This window comes from Notothenia rossii (genome assembly GCF_949606895.1).
Source record: "Notothenia rossii genome assembly, chromosome: 6".
Taxonomy (NCBI): domain Eukaryota; kingdom Metazoa; phylum Chordata; class Actinopteri; order Perciformes; family Nototheniidae; genus Notothenia; species Notothenia rossii.
Genome location: NC_136909.1, coordinates 2,035,724 through 2,053,378, shown reverse-complemented (window position 1 = coordinate 2,053,378; position 17,655 = coordinate 2,035,724). Strand labels below are relative to the sequence as shown.

Genomic DNA, 17,655 nt, shown 5'->3' with positions numbered 1-17,655 from the left:
TAATGTCAAACATCCAGAAAAGTTCAATAAAGAAATGTGAGGTGTTGGACTTCAGGTAATTGTCAAAATATTTGTTCCCAAGGCTAAAGGCTAAATGTTTAAGGCTAAAGGCTAAAGGTTTAAGGCTAAAGGCTAAATGTTTAAGGCTAAAGGCTAAAGGCTAAAGGCTATAGGCTATAGGCTAAAGGCTAAAGGTTTAAGGCTAAAGGCTAAAGGTTGAGGTGAATAGTATTTCTTGTGACATTTAGTTGAACGTCTGCCAGCAGAATACTGATCAATCTCCTGCAGGAGTCCATCGGGTCTCCGGCGCTGAACGCTGACCTTGGACACGGACTTGCTGCTGGAGAGAAATTATTTGAAACCATTCCTAAACAGCTAGATTGTCTCTGTCTTTGTTGCTACGAGCTAATATCAAAATGAGAAGAAGAAATGATGAGATCAGGAGGAAATAAATATGCAGTAAATGTGAAAAAGTTGTTGAAGAGGTAAACCTTTAATGTCAAATCTTTTAACCAACATCAGTCCTTTCAACTACTACCAATCATTTACTATTTTACACAACTCTTTAAATTCCAGTTTCTAAAACATAATGCCACTGTTGAAATTTATTTAAACCACAAAAAGTTCTGTATATTGTAAGATTTGTATTCAGGCCCAAGCACCCACAAATATGGAGCTATTGAAATCCCTAAATGAATCACCAATACTAATATGGATGGCAAATTGAACTGTGTTTTTGATTCCCTTAACGTGACCTTAAACATATTAGTTTTTACTTATATTGGTATTTTTGGGGTCTTATGCTCAGGGCGTTGGTCCAGCATCCACTAAAAAGTTGCTCAAATTCAGCCCCTTGTTGGATTCTCTGACAGGTCTGAAAATGAGTAGGCATGTGTAGCTTGGGGAGACTCTTGGTGGCATATCGTAAAACCAACAGGAAGTCTGCCATTTTGGATTATTGTGCATTTTTTGGCCAAATGTCCTCCGATTGACCTTCTATTTTCTCAGTACAAATTTAAGGCCTTGAAGCTCAAAAGTTATTGAAAGCTTTAGTCGTCATTTGTATTTGTTATGAATTAAAATAGCTGAAATGATTGACAGATTAAACATGTCAAGTCCCAAAATATCCCTAGTGATGCACAGGGAGTAAAGACACGGCAGCCTTTCTGCAGCATCTGAGAAAAGATCACACGTCTGCAAATCATGACCCTGTTTGTGTTGCTTCCTGTGGATCAGTGTGTGATAAAACACACAGCGAGACACGCTGCAACCCAGGGGAGAAACTAAAGTCTGGCATCTGCCCGGCAGCCTGGAAATTCATAAAGCAAATCCAGAGTGCATGTTAAAGCCAGCTGCCAGTGATAGAGAAAGGTCTCCGGGGGGGCGGAGGCTCGATATTCCTGATGTTCACAGATCAGTTCTCAATGCTGGAGGATAATCAAGTCAGAAAAGGCTTAGAAGAGAGAATGATTGGTTAACATTTGCACGGCAGTGTTTTTGACCCCCCAAGAATGAGCCGAGCCTTGAAGCAACGTGATGCCATGAGGCCCAAAAATACTTTCCCCCCACTGACTTACTTTGGAAAAGAGACAAGAGTAAATCAGCGGACACATTTTGTTTGTCTCCTCCATTTATTTGACTGAGACGGATGTGATTGGAGGTGGGGTTTAACACCGGGGGCGTGGCTTAATGCTAGGAAAGGCTTAATGATTGGAGGTAGGGTGTAATGCTGGGATGTAGAATTGAATGCATGCTCTATTGACCCATTGGATGCGGAAAATGGACCAGAAGATCCCAGAAAAGATCCACTTAGAATCTAAGGCCACATTCACACCTATAGCCCGCTCTCTGGTGCCAGGTGACAGTTTGTTTCATCGTTTCATTTTTCAGAAGGTTCGGTTTGCGTTCACACGGCAAAACTCAAACGGACTATAAACTTTAAACACAAGTCATGTGCTCGGAAATGCTGTTCAACCATTGGTCAGACATTAAGGGGGTAAAAACGCAAATCTCTACCGGGGCCTCCGCCATGGAGCATCGGCAGATTATTATCATGCTGTTGTTGTTAATCTGGAGAACATATCAATGGACTCTAGCAGACGGCGCATATTATTATACAATCAGACAACGTGCGATAAAAACCATCTGCGTTCTCGTGACACGTAAATACTACGCTTCCTATGTTTTGGTGCGGACTGCGTTCACACCAGCAATGAACCGCTCCAGAGTTCACTAGCAAGCGGTCCGAGACCACCTCTTTAAGGCGGACCAGAGTCCAGTTGTTTAGTTCACTTCAGAGGTCTCAGACTGTGTTCACACCGACCCAAACGAACCGCACCAAGCGGCTAAATGCACCAGGGTTCGAGTCAACCGGACGATACAAGGCTGGTGTGAATGCGACCGAAGGAAGATCCAGGGAAGACTCCCTCCCCCCTGATATTAGAAACATGGACACTATCACCACTTTCCAAACTCACCTCAAAACCCACCTGTTCAGGCAAGCGTATGGCTGACCTGTGCTGCAAGCTGTATGTTTTTAGTAGTTATGTTTTTAAACTGTGTTTTGCTTTTAACTATGTTTGTAAAAACTGTTTTTAACCTTGTTGTACGGCGACCTTGAGTGCCTTGAAAGGCGCCTTATAAAATAAATGCATTATTATTATTATTATTAAAAAACAGGCAGATCCAGGGAACATCTGGGGAAGGTTCTGGAACGATAAAAGTCAAATCCAGGGAAAAATCCAGCAAAGATCCAGGGAAGAACCAGAGAAGAACCAGAGAAGAACCAGAGAAGAAGATCCAGGGAAAATCCAGGAAAAATCCGGTATAAATCCAGGAAAGATCCAGGAAAAAAACAAAGAACATCGAGGGAAATCTGGCATAAATCCAGGAAAGATCCAGGAAAAATTCAGTATAAATCCAGTAATAATCACAGAAAGGTCCAGGAAAGGATTATCCAGAAAAAATCCAGTATAAATTCCGTAAAGATCCATGTAAGGTTTAGGAAGGATTTGTGCTTCATGCAACGCCTCTATCGCTGTATTCTGTTCTCTTTATACATCCAAGAGTCTACCACACTATCAGCTCTACAGAGTGTAATCATTCTGCTTCTATTCTACTGATAGACATTAATCCCAAACACCCACTCAAGCATTACCGTGAAAATATGTTTGCTTATACAATCTTTACTCTGCAACTTCATGTCATGATTTGTCACAATGCATCGTGGCAATGCATATATATGGAAGACGGTTAGGGCCAGATGGGAAATTCTAGATCTGACGAAAAATTATGTTTTTATATTGAGATTAAACTCAGAGATTATCTATATTTTCAACAAAAAAAAAAATTCTGAGAAAGAAATCTGAATTTCGCCTTTTTGCAGAATAATGAGTAAAAACTAAATTCACCAAAAACGTTCAGAACTCTGAGAACAAGTAACGATTCTGAGATTAAATTCTGAAATTTATCTCAGAAATAAATAAAAAACTTTTTTTATAACATTTTGAGAAAGAGTCAGAAATCTTAAGAATCTTTTCACAACAACAAAAATCTGACTTTAATCCCCGAACTTAACAAAAACATCACTTTTGTCAAATCTCTTTTTTTCACGAGGCTCAAATCCTTTTCCAATCACAGCGAAATGAAGTAGATGCTGTGCCTGACATCCAGAATACTGACTGTCTCCCCATTTTCAAATCACGTCTCAAAACATACCTCCCAAATCACATCACACATCCTCTGCTTTTCTGTTTTTTATTGAATGTTTATCATATCATATTTTTTCTCAACATTTGGACTTTTTCTCAAAAAATCCTGACTTTTCTCAAAATCTCAAAAATTCTGACTTTTTCTCAAAATTCTGAGTTTTCCTCAACATTTTGACTTTTTCTCAAAAAATTCTGACTTTTTCCCAAAATTCTGACCTTTTCACAAAATTCTGACTTTTTCTCAAAATTCCGAATCTTTCTCAACATTTTCCTCAAAATTCAGAATTTTACTAAACATCCCGACTTTTTCTCAAAAATTCCTGACTTTTCTAAAAATCTCAAAAATTCAGAATTTTTCTCAACATTTTTCTCAAAATTCAGAATTTTTCTCAACATTTTCCTCAAAATTCTGAATTTTACTCAACATCCCGACTTTTTCTCTAAAATTCCTGACTTTTCTAAAAATCTCCAAAATTCTGAATTTTTTCCAAATTTCAGAATTGTTCTCAACCTTTTTCTCAAAATTCGGAATTTTTCTCAACATTTTCTCAAAATTCGGAATTTTTCTCAACATTTTTCTCAAAATTCGGAATTTTTCTCAACATTTTCCTCAAAATTCGGAATTTTACTCAACATCCCGACTTTTTCTCTAAAAATCCTGACTTTTCTAAAAATCTCCAAAATTCAGAATTGTTCTCAACATTTTCCTCAAAATTCGGACTTTTTCCCAAAATCTCTGACACCCAGAATGTCCACGTCTCTCTTCACACTGGCACCTCCCTGACCACATCACACTTCCTCTGCTTTTCTGTTTTAATGATCGATTATATTGTCGTGTTTTTTGGACTTTTATTTTGTTTTGTGTTTTGTGTACCTTGTATGCCGAGCTTGAGGGCCTTGAAAGGCAGCTTTATAAATAAAATGTATTATTATTATTAATTATTATAATAAATGATGTTATTATAATAAATGCTGCTCACCTGAAAGGCGTGTGGCGTGTCGTCCACACAGTAGACCCTCAGGATGTAGCTCATGGCCTCCAGACCCCCGAACACAGCCAGCTTCAGCCTCTTCACGGCGTTCTGAGTCAGCGGCTCGCCAACCAGAGCGTACGATCCCGGCTGATCCAGGAGCAGGTGCACATTCCCACAGTCCAGCAGGCAGTAACAAGAAGTGGACTCATCCTCCACCGACATCACTTCCTGTAAGTGAGAAGAAAAATAAGTTGTTAGAGAAATATCCCTGGTCACCGGCTTGAGCTTCAAACTCAAGATCCATGTATTTACGATCCTCTCATGAATGGAAGTAGTCATCACATGCAGAATAGCTTATATATCAAAAATCTTTATCTCCAAATTCTGACTTTTTCTACAAATTCTGACTTTTTTCTGAAAAGTAAAAAATTCTGACTTCCTCTCAAAGTTCTGACTTTTTCTCAAAATCTCAAAATGTTCTAAACAGGGTCTAAGGCCTGGACGTCGAGTTACATGCATGCTGTGTGGACCCAATGGATGCAGAAGATCTCAGGGAAGATCCAGGAAATATCCCGGTTGGATCAAGAAAAGATTCAGGGAAAATCCTGAGACCATCCAGACATACTCCAGAGAAGTTCCAGGCAGGTATGTAATGTAGTAAAGCCTCAGAAATGACCCAGACAGAGAGTAAGACACATGAATGTACGCACTGAAAGCAGTACACTGAAAGCAGCACACTGAAAGCAGTACACTGAAAGCAGTACACTGAAAGCAGTACACTGAAAGCAGCACACTGAAAGCAGTACACTGAAAGCAGTACACTGAAAGCAGTACACTGAAAGCAGCACACTGAAAGCAGCACACTGAAAGCAGTACACTGAAAGCAGCACACTGAAAGCAGCACACTGAAAGCAGTACACTGAAAGCAGTACACTGAAAGCAGTACACTGAAAGCAGCACACTGAAAGCAGTACACTGAAAGCAGCACACTGAAAGCAGTACACTGAAAGCAGTACACTGAAAGCAGCACACTGAAAGCAGTACACTGAAAGCAGCACACTGAGTGAACACTGAAAGCAGCACACTGAAAGCAGCACACTGAGTGAACACTGAAAGCAGCACACTGAAAGCAGTACACTGAGTGAACACTGAAAGCAGCACACTGAGTGAACACTGAAAGCAGCACACTGAAAGCAGCACACTGAGTGAACACTGAAAGCAGTACACTGAAAGCAGTACACTGAAAGCAGCACACTGAGTGAACACTGAAAGCAGTACACTGAAAGCAGTACACTGAAAGCAGTACACTGAAAGCAGCACACTGAGTGAACACTGAAAGCAGTACACTGAGTGAACACTGAAAGCAGCACACTGAAAGCAGTACACTGAAAGCAGCACACTGAAAGCAGCACACTGAAAGCAGCACACTGAGTGAACACTGAAAGCAGTACACTGAGTGAACACTGAAAGCAGCACACTGAAAGCAGCACACTGAAAGCAGCACACTGAAAGCAGCACACTGAAAGCAGCACACTGAGTGAACACTGAAAGCAGTACACTGAAAGCAGCACACTGAGTGAACACTGAAAGCAGCACACTGAAAGCAGTACACTGAAAGCAGCACACTGAGTGAACACTGAAAGCAGTACACTGAGTGAACACTGAAAGCAGCACACTGAAAGCAGCACACTGAAAGCAGCACACTGAGTGAACACTGAAAGCAGTACACTGAAAGCAGCACACTGAGTGAACACTGAAAGCAGCACACTGAAAGCAGTACACTGAAAGCAGCACACTGAAAGCAGTACACTGAAAGCAGTACACTGAAAGCAGCACACTGAAAGCAGTACACTGAAAGCAGTACACTGAAAGCAGTACACTGAAAGCAGTAGACTGAAAGCAGCACACTGAAAGCAGCACACTGAAAGCAGCACACTGAAAGCAGTACACTGAAAGCAGTACACTGAAAGCAGTACACTGAAAGCAGTAGACTGAAAGCAGCACACTGAAAGCAGCACACTGAAAGCAGCACACTGAAAGCAGTACACTGAAAGCAGTACACTGAAAGCAGCACACTGAAAGCAGCACACTGAAAGCAGTACACTGAAAGCAGTACACTGAAAGCAGTACACTGAAAGCAGTAGACTGAAAGCAGCACACTGAAAGCAGTACACTGAAAGCAGTACACTGAAAGCAGCACACTGAAAGCAGCACACTGAAAGCAGCACACTGAAAGCAGCACACTGAAAGCAGCACACTGAAAGCAGCACACTGAAAGCAGTACACTGAAAGCAGTACACTGAGTGTACACTGAAAGCAGTACACTGAAAGCAGCACACTGAGTGAACACTGAAAGCAGCACACTGAAAGCAGCACACTGAAAGCAGCACACTGAAAGCAGCACACTGAAAGCAGTACACTGAGTGTACACTGAAAGCAGCACACTGAAAGCAGCACACTGAAAGCAGCACACTGAAAGCAGCACACTGAAAGCAGCACACTGAAAGCAGCACACTGAAAGCAGCACACTGAGTGAACACTCAGAGCTGCACAGATGTGAGTAGAGATGTGTGTAAATGAACTCACAGCGGAGTGTAACCTGTATTGCGTTCTGGTGCCGCTGAATAACGGTGTGTGTAACATCACTCTGGTTTAAATCACGCAGCGGAAACACACACCGGTTGTAAGCCGTCTCCAGAGATAATGAAAAGCATTTCCTACATGAGTGATGGTTTCATCGCAGAACACAAAGCACTCTTTATGAACGGAGCCTTTTATTTATGAGGCGACGGCAGCAGACGGGAAGCATTTCATTATCTTCACCAGGAAGGTTTCATGGCCTCTCAGATTCTCCTCTCCTTTCCTTTCCAACTCTTTCCTTTCCTTTCCTTCCCTTTCCTTTAGTTTCCAACTCGTTCCTTTCCTTCCCTTTCCTTTCCAACTGGTTCCTTTCCTTTCCAACTCTTTCCTTTCCTTTCCTTCCCTTTCCTTTAGTTTCCAACTCGTTCCTTTCCTTCCCTTTCCTTTCCAACTGGTTCCTTTCCTTTCCAACTTGTTCCTTTTCTTTCCAATCCTTTCCTTTCCTTTCCTTTTCTTTCCTTTCCAACTCTTTCCTTTCCTTTCCTTTCCTTCCCTTTCCTTTAGTTTCCAACTCGTTCCTTTCCTTCCCTTTCCTTTCCAACTGGTTCCTTTCCTTTCCAACTCTTTCCTTTCCTTTCCTTCCCTTTCCTTTAGTTTCCAACTCGTTCCTTTCCTTTCCTTCCCTTTCCTTTCCAACTGGTTCCTTTCCTTTCCAACTTGTTCCTTTTCTTTCCAATCCTTTCCTTTCCTTTCCTTTCCAATCCTTTCCTTTCCTTCATTTAATTTCCTTTCCAATCACTTATTTTCCTTTCCTTCCTTTTCCTTCCTATCCTTCCTTTTCCAACCCTTTCCTATCCTTTCCTATTTTCACCTTACATCTCCGTTACTGTCCTCAACTTCACTTTCCTTCGTTTGGTTTCCTTTCCTTTGTTTGGTTTCCTTTCCTTTACGACCCTTCCCAATTTATGAGACTTTTTTCTTTTCTCCTCTTTCTTTATATTTCACTCCCTTTCCTTTCCAATACTTTCCTCCCCTTACCTATCCTTTCCTTACCTTTCCTTAATTTCCTTTCCTTTCCAATCACTTCCTTTTCTTTCCATTAATTTCCTTTCAAATCCTTTCTTTGACTTTCCTTGGTTTGGTTTCCTTTCCTTTCCGGATCTTCCCGATTCCTTTTCATTCCAACTTTTTTTATTTCCTCCTCTTTCTTTAAATTGCATTTTCTGTCTTTGCCTTACACTCCCTTTCCTTTCCAACTCTTTCAAATTCCTTTCCTTTCCTTTACAATCCGTTCCTTTCCTTCCATTTTTACAAGGCATTAACACGATCACTTGGAAAATAAGTGGAAATAAAAACAAGTGTTGTTGTAAATGAAAAGATATTTCCTCGTATTCAGTGCATTGTGTTGTTAGACCATAATGATCAGAACTCAAACGTGGTGTGTACTTGGTTTTTCTGTATAAGAATAATCCAGGCAGAGGAAGGCACCACATTCACCTTCAAATACTTTCCTGTCATTACAAAAACATCTCACAACAGTGTGAGGCAGTTTGCTGCTGTCCCTGCCGAGCGGACACATCCATCACGAGGTGATTCACTTTAATGAGCAGCAGTGAGACCAAACAGCACGGCCTCACAAATAATCACAAACCAACTGTCAGTCAATCAAAATGCGCGTTACGCCCTGCTGGTTCCCGCATCATTAATACAGCCCTGCCTGTTACTTACCGGTATGAGTATTGCCACGAGTTGGGAGAACCTTAAATAACCCGTACATCTTTCACCACTCCTTTCTGATTCCCACCATAAAGAGCGGTGCAGTGACAAGTCCTAAAACCAGGAAGTGAGTCAGCATTTCACCACTTCCTGTTCCCTCGTCTCAGAGCCAATGAGATCTCTCCATAGGATTTAGGAAACTATCTGAACTATCTATCTGTCTGTGGTTGAGACACATTGAAGAGACGGGTCACGTTTTGTTCTACATTAAATCATCAGCAGTGACCCCACTGGTGATCTCTGAAGAGTGGACGTGTCTGAGAAACGATGGTTGTTACCAAGTGGCTGAATAGGACTACAGAAGTCGTGGAGGCCGTTGTACGTCATTACGCCGAACACGTAAACACTCCTCTAAGTTAGTTTCTGTTCTGCTTGAGAGCAAGTCCCTGCCTCCTGCAGACTGTTCAAACAAACGCTTCAACTCCTTCCATCTAGAATCTGTGTGTTTGAATATGGATCTGAAGTTGGCGTGACGTTGAAGTCGTGCTGCTGGACTCGGCTGTAGTTCCTTTGTAGCATAACGTTAGCATTTAGCTTCTGGACATTAGATTTATGATTAGAACATTATAAAAGTAGATATGTGGAGATTATCCGGCTGAACTAAACGTGCATTCATCAAACAGGTTTGTTTTCCACAGATCTTATTTCCAGCTATTTTCCAAAATCCTCTGGAGAAATCCCATTGGCTCTGAGACGAGGGAACCAGCAGCTTCGTTCCGGGTAAATACGTCACCCCTGCACCTCTCTATTGTTTACTTACCGGTATGAGTATTGACACGAGTTGGAAGAACCTTAAATAACCCGTACATCTTTCACCATGAACTGTCTTTCCTCCTTTCTGATTCCCACAATGCACCAATTTATCCTCTGTAGGCAAATACATTTGACCAGCTCATGCATGGAAATATCCCCACGCCGCCCTTCTGTGAATACTTTAGGTTCGTGCAAACACACTGCAACATGGCACTGAATAACAATACACCGTGTGAGAGTGGGCGGTGTTTTTATAATCGCCTCTTAAATAATGCGGCATTTGTAGATATTGTGCTCCTCTGTCTAACTCGAGGTCGGATGGTAACTCATTATTTCTGAGCAGAAAGCTCTGAGCCGTTTAATATTAGAGCGATATCTCAAAGCAACATGAATCTTGACTTCATTTACATCCCTGCCTCATTCGCAGCGCATGCACATCTTGAGAAATTGCCCTCTTTCTGAATAGAAATATATATTTTGTTCTTGGTCACAAAAGAGCAGCGCTTCTGTGCTTATGAGACGCAACGTGAGGTAAACATGAGCTTCGTGACAAAAGGAGAAAACATAGAAACTGTGAGACCTCCGTGAGCAAACAAGATGTCCGCACAAAAGCTCGAAAGGGATCAATCGCTGCTTGTTGCTGCCTTAAAGGAATATTACAAAATATATCATGGCATCGGGTAACCTGTTATTAAGGGGGTATATCAGTATGTAGTGTCTCTACTTTAAAGAGTCCTCTCCTGCTGATTTCCAGGTGTATATCAGTATGTAGTGTCTCTACTTTAAAGAGTCCTCTCCTGCTGATGTTCAGGTGCATATCAGTATGTAGTGTCTCTACTTTAAAGAGTCCTCTCCTGCTGATGTTCAGGTGTATATCAGTATGTAGTGTCTCTACTTTAAAGAGTCCTCTCCTGCTGATGTTCAGGTGTATATCAGTATGTAGTGTCTCTACTTTAAAGAGTCCTCTCCTGCTGATGTTCAGGTGTATATCAGTATGTAGATTCTCTACTTTAAAGAGTGCTCTCCTGCTGATGTTCAGGTGTATATCAGTATGTAGTGTGTCTACTTTAAAGAGTCCTCTCCTGCTGATGTTCAGGTGTATATCAGTATGTAGTGTCTCTACTTTAAAGAGTCCTCTCCTGCTGATGTTCAGGTGTATATCAGTATGTAGTGTCTCTACTTTAAAGAGTCCTCTCCTGCTGATGTTCAGGTGCATATCAGTATGTAGTGTCTCTACTTTAAAGAGTCCTCTCCTGCTGATGTTCAGGTGCATATCAGTATGTAGTGTCTCTACTTTAAAGAGTCCTCTCCTGCTGATGTTCAGGTGCATATCAGTATGTAGTGTCTCTACTTTAAAGAGTCCTCTCCTGCTGATGTTCAGGTGCATATCAGTATGTAGTGTCTCTACTTTAAAGAGTCCTCTCCTGCTGATGTTCAGGTGTATAGAGAGGGGTGAGGCCGGTCAATGAGCTCACACACACGCACGCACGCACGTGTATTGTTATATTTCCATTTTGATATACAAAGATGTTTTATATAAAGTGTACATTTGATTGATTTTGCTAACTTGTAACTGAACTTATGAGGCAGTATACCTCTAGTGAGCGGCCCAGCCCTTCCTATATTTGTCTGTATGTGGCCCTCAGTGAAAAAAGTTATATAAATAAAGATTGAGATTGAGAAGGGTTAGGGTTGTGTATAAAGCATCCCCGCTCTCACCTCCCATTTGCTGTCCTGGGTCTTCCTCTTCAGCGAGACGCTCCAGTTCTCCGGGTCGGGCTCGGCGCAGTGAGCGATGGTCAGGGCCAGCGGGACGGAGAGGTCGAGGCCCGGAGGACCGTACATCACCTCAGGGCCCAGGAGGATCTCACAGCCCTCCAGGGTCTCCACACTGAGACACAACGAGACACACACAGGGGGAACAAAGTGAAGTTATTGAATTGTTCTATGAGTATATGTGTTCGGCGTTGCAGTTTGTAGACGGTCCCTAAGCACTCCTCTCCCTCCTCCAGCGGCAGATTGTGACCAATTCTTGATGTTTAGCTCAGGTGACGGCACTCAGGGGCGGACTGGGGGGAAAAGTGGCCCGGGGATTCATTGACAGAGAGGCCCACTTAATGCGCGGCATGTATCGGCCGGCCGGCGACGAAAGTATGTTACTTAACAAAAAAACCTGCATTTAATGTTATTTTGGACAATTATTCATTTAGTAATCACCTGAGCCCTTGAGTTGCCTCGAGCAACATAGTTACAGCATATATTTATTGATTTTAATGTTAACAGATCAGATGCAATAACATTTGGACCCAATTTGCCTGACTTGACACATGGAATAAAACATGGGCGTTTGAAGCATCCTCAATGTGGGTTAGACAATTTAACAGGGGGTGTGGGCAGGTGGTGGACCTCACCTCCTCTAGGGGGGTCCGGGGGCAAGCTCCCTCGGGAAGATTTTTTTTTAAATGTTGAAGCTAAATGCATCAATCTGGTGCACTTTGAGAGATTAGGGACTGACTCTATGGCAGTCAGTAGGGGCTTGGACTGTGAGCCGTAGGGTCGCCGGTTCAAGTCCCCGACCAGACCTACATTTGGAATGTGGACTGATACTTGGAGAGGTCCCAGTTCACCTCCTGCCGTGGTGCCCTTGAGCAAGGCACCGGACATCCCCCTTCCCCCCTCACTCCCATTGCTCCCCGGGCGCTGTACAATAGCTGCCCACTGCTCCTAGTACTAGACTCCTGGTACTAGGATGGGTTAAAAGCAGAGAACACATTTCACTGTGTGTGCTGTGTGCCCTGCATGTGAGACCATTAAAGAGGGTTTCATCCCTCCCAATTCTTCTTCTTCTTCTTCAACACCCATATGAAACAGAACTGTAAACAGATTTACTTCTTCTTTCAACATTTATTTGAACAGCAAGTGGAGGCAAAAGTGACTGCAGCCAAAACAATAAACCTGCTAGCTAACTAGCCTAAACTCAGTGACAGAATGTGGGCAACACGTTCTTCTCCACAGCCGCGTGACCTCTGAGTCACGTCACTTCCCCCTTTTCTATCCTACGGGTACAGCCGTACAGCCACTCCCCCTGAACCCCGTTTCCCTGCCAACCCCCCCCCCCACCCCCCTCCCCTATGCAAGCCCCTCCCTCTGAACCCAGGGCTCGCTACAATACGTATACTGTATACACAAACTATGCAAAAACGCCTTTATGCTTTGGAGCTTGTTTATCCATCTGTAAGCAACTGCCAGCTAGGTCTCTCAGTCACTCACTCCTGATCGTTCACTGCGCAGTGACAGCTGCTACGGGCCTGATGTGTGAAACTGATAGATAGGAAAAAGGTAGCCTATCAAAACGGCCCGGCTGGGCTGGGCTGGGCTGGGCCGGAACACTTACAAATGTGGGCCGGTAGGATTTAGGCAAAAAAAAAAAAAGCCCTCCGGCCAACACACAGCACCGGGCCACCGGGGAAACTCCCGGTATTCCCAATGGCCAGTCCGCCGTCGGCGCTTATCGAACTGTTCTGATAAAAACGACTCTGTAGCTCGTTGCCTACCTTGCTATGATTGTAAAGTCAAGTTGTATTTTTACAACGTTATGTTCATGAGTTATTGATCCACAAAATTTGAATCTGTCAATGCCTCAGCTCAGAGTGCTTCGCGACGTGCATGTCCCCTCGCTCTGAGTGTTCTCTTGAGGTCCGTGTCTATTGCCAAGCACTGATGTTATGTCTTTATATTTTAGGCCAAGCTCAAAGTATAAATCGATGAACCGCTCCATTGTCGTGGTGTCTGTGTTGCCGAACTGACCCGGAAGTACATTGAGCTAAATGAAAAGTTTTGCAAGATCTTTTTTTTTCAACCAATTTTTTTCTTCTTCTCCATGTCCCCTAGGGGGCTCCGTAAAAACCACCCTTGAATGATGGGATAGTAGACAAAGAGCTTTAGGAATCCAAACAATTACATTTAATAAGTGCCCTGTATCAGGATTGATGCAAAACAAGGGACATTTGAGAAAAACCCACTTCTGGGGTCATGTGGGTGGATTTTCCATATCTCTGGAACCCATCAGTCGATTTTGGTGATTGACACCTCTTTTGAACCGTTAGAGCAAATCAAATCGAGGGAACGTTCCTAAATCCATCTAAACTTTACCATTGAGGATTGAGAGTGATGCGCACGCAGTTGCCCAAAACCGAAAGCTATGTTACGCTCTATATTTTATTCGTTTGAATGCCCTTGAACACAACTTTTGATAACACAAAGGTAAGACATATTTGCCGTTTTGGCCCCGTAAAGTGAAGTTGTGTGTTGTCTGGTTTCGCTTTTGCTGCAGTGAGTTTTGGTCACACAGTGATGATACTTATGCCATTGGAATCTGTGGAATCTCAGCTTTCATATGACATCTAGTCTATGCAGATTGCATGAAGTATAAAAGATCGCTACCGTGAGTTATGTGCTAAGTGCGTTAACACTCTTTCGCTTAGTGCTAATTCAGACGCTTGCCGTTAGAGTTGTGTTTTGTTTCGGTAAAAATGGTTCATATCGTCAGTTAGCTGAGTTTCTTCCCGTTCCCTTCACTTGTGTTCCCCCGAGACACAGTTTAATGAATATTGTTGTGTTTTGTCCACGCCGGCGGGGACATCGGGCTTAATAGGTTAAAATACACTTTATACCAGAGGTGTCAAACTCAAGGCGAAAGCTCACAAAGAATATAAGAAGTTTATCATGAGGTTAAAACCAGATTACTAGAAGTATGTTAGAACAACTACATGTCCCATAATGCCTCTTGTTTTGTGAACTGCACACTGAAGCGTCTTAATACCAGCCGTTTCTCACAGTGGCAGGAACACAAGTGACAGCGGCACAGCGACAACAAACATGGAGCAAAGTACGATAACATCAGCAACCAAAAGGCAGCCGCTTCCTCAACAGAATATCTTTGTTATTCACTTCAGAAATATTGACCTTTGAGTGATGAGATATTACTCCACTTCTGCAGTTACTATCTTCACCAGCTGTTAAATGATGGGCCGCTCAAACATTCAGTTGGATAAAGTTTTTTATTTATTCTGGATCCCGTCACACACAAATCAGAAATGAACAAAAATTTAAAATGACACAGAATCAAAGAAACAGAAAAGGTTAAACTAACCCGACATAAAGCTCTGAAATCATTGATCATGTGAAGACAACACACTCTCACTCCATAATAGTCCAAGAGTGATGCTTGGTCAGGGTCCCATGGCGTGCAGTTGTGATGCTCTTAGGCTCCTTCAGCTTCATAAAGGGACGCAAATAGCTTTCAACTGATTGCAATGTATTCCCATCTGCGGCGGGATTTGACGCTCATGGAAGCACGGCATTCGTTTGTGTCGGCTGCCCTTAAAGGCAATGTGAGCGTCCATTCCCATTGGATAACGGAGAATTGTACACCCGGAAATAAGTATTCCCCTTACTGTCGATTGATTTGACAGTGATATCTGCACTACTCATCGACTAAAAAACACCAGATTATCCTTGTTAATTACACAACATTGATTGGTTTAAATTGTGTGCAATGCTTTTGTATTTTTCCCCTTCGATTCGGAGTAACAAATATTTTTCGGAGTAAAGGATGGCAGAAGACACTACACTACCCAGAATCCCCAGCTATCGTTTAGGACTACACCATCTGCTCTGTTTGACAAACCCCATTCATTCCAATGGCTGGCGTCTATGTCACGTGATCTTCACATTTCTCCCTGCAGAAAAAAAAAACATGTCCGAACTTCGTTTTATTCTCGGTGTAAAATGCCTATTTTAAAGTTAGTTTGGCCATTAAAATGCGTTTTGATGTCATTTGATGCGAGAAATATGAGTTGTTATTTCAGATTATGTGTGCAGTGGATGTACATGATCTTTAGTTTGCTAGTTTTTACGAAGATTACTTCAGGAAATTGCGTCCATTCAACGTTTTCATTGTTACCAAGGTGGTTGCTAGGGACGCTGCTATCGATATTATTTCTGTTATGTTGTGTAACTGTTTAATGGTGTTATCTTTATTGCTACCCCCTTCCCCGTCAATGTATAGTGTTGGTCCACAGCGCAAACGTATTAGTTTAACAAAATCCGCATCTAAAGATACGTTATTTTCCCCTGTGCAATTCCAGTCTCACATCTCACATCACATCGTCATTAACAAATAGAGCGAAAACATTTAAAAAAAATAAAATAATACTTTATTCCGAGTGTGCTTGCTTTTCTCTTTGGAGGTCATCACATAAGGGCATTGTAATACACGGTTCGGCTGCATTAAATATTACATATCTGCCGTAGTTCTCTATTTATAGAGCCCTGATGAGAAGAGTTCTAGACAAACAGGAGGAACTGCCGCCAACACTGAAAACGTGACGTGGATCATAAATATATCAGCAATTAAACAACATACATTTCTCTTCACACAATATGTCTCCTTAGAGGATCAAAACTAATTCGGCTGACTTTTATATTTGATCCAATCGGTAGATAGGCTGTATTTACACCATAAAGGTGCACAGCTGATAGAAAGGGACACCTGGTGGTTAAAGCATGTTATTGAATTTCATTATTTTTATTATTAGATATTAATAGGATCTCTATAAAGTATATTCATTACTCGTTATTCTCTACTAATAGTTAAATAAAGACTGTATATAATGAATATTTTGCACATCCCTTTCAAGATTTCAAGATTTTCTAAGGTTTATTCACAAACGGTGAAGTTATGCAATGAATGAAAGACTTGGGTCGCAGGTTCCTCAATAGTGCATAACAAGACATCTATCAATATGTGTGCATACCTCCAGCAATGTTAACTATGTTGAAGCACTTATTTTAACTGATATTATACATATGTATTATAATCTTATAGGATGTATATAGATATTTCATCTCCGGCCTTGTCAGGTATTGAACTTTCAATAAATAAAGAACACAGAATTATTAAATATAAAACACAGAATTTGTGTGATTATACTAAATGATTTACAAATAAACACCACTGCATATTTACAACTGTTACTCATGCTGATGTAACGCAAATGTTTCCAACTTGGGATCAATAAAGTATATCTTATCTTAAGATGATCGATGGCTACTGCCAGATTTGCCTCTGAACCTTGACAAGTGCATGTTTCAGGCTTATCAATGAACAACAGGAGGGGTCACAGACATAAGAGCAGCTGTTAAATAAAGCTCTTCTGACCTTAGCTGGCATGTGGGTATATATTAATGCTGCCCATTATGGGCACAAACCATTTTCACCCATTTATTAATGATATGTTTTACATTTGAGTGTTCCCTATCCCCTAAACCTCCAGGGATGTTCACAGTTTAATACTGGCAACTTCTTATTATGGGAAATACGAAAATGTCTTTTAAAACTACAACTCCCAGCAGAGACGTGCCATAGGTAGAGAACATGTTGAGAAACACAATATCGATAGCAGCGTCCCTAGCAACAAGTAACAAGTAGTTAATAATAATAAAATACATTAAGAAAAAGGCATTTTAAAAGGTCATTAAAAAGCAACACAATCTTCCTGCATTGCATTACTCTAAACGTGTAATAACGTGCTTTAACCAGTAGGTGGTTTGGGTTAAAAAGCTGTCAAGTTTACAGTGTTAACAAAATAAAATATACTGCTGTTTCTGGTTTAGTTTACGACGGATATATTTAGTTATTGTTTTGATATTTGTAACACAAAAGCGATGGAAAAAACCCACAGCAACACAGAAAAGATGGTCTTAACATGACCCAGCGGTCTAGTAGTTAATAAAAAATAATATCAAAACAAAATATTACTACTAATTTTATTGTGAAATTCAAACTGAACGGTAAAAGA

At 41.6% G+C, this 17,655-nt stretch overlaps 1 protein-coding gene across 1 annotated transcript in view; it reads right to left on the bottom strand.

Moving 5' to 3' along the window:
* The window catches only part of LOC307043332 (netrin receptor UNC5D-like), a 254,270-nt gene that overhangs the window by 14,381 nt on the left and 222,234 nt on the right, over positions 1 to 17,655 (bottom strand). Inside the window, 2 exon segments of the mRNA XM_079687717.1 lie at positions 4,691 to 4,912; positions 11,513 to 11,684. Coding sequence (XP_079543843.1) covers positions 4,691 to 4,912; positions 11,513 to 11,684 — 394 coding nt within the window.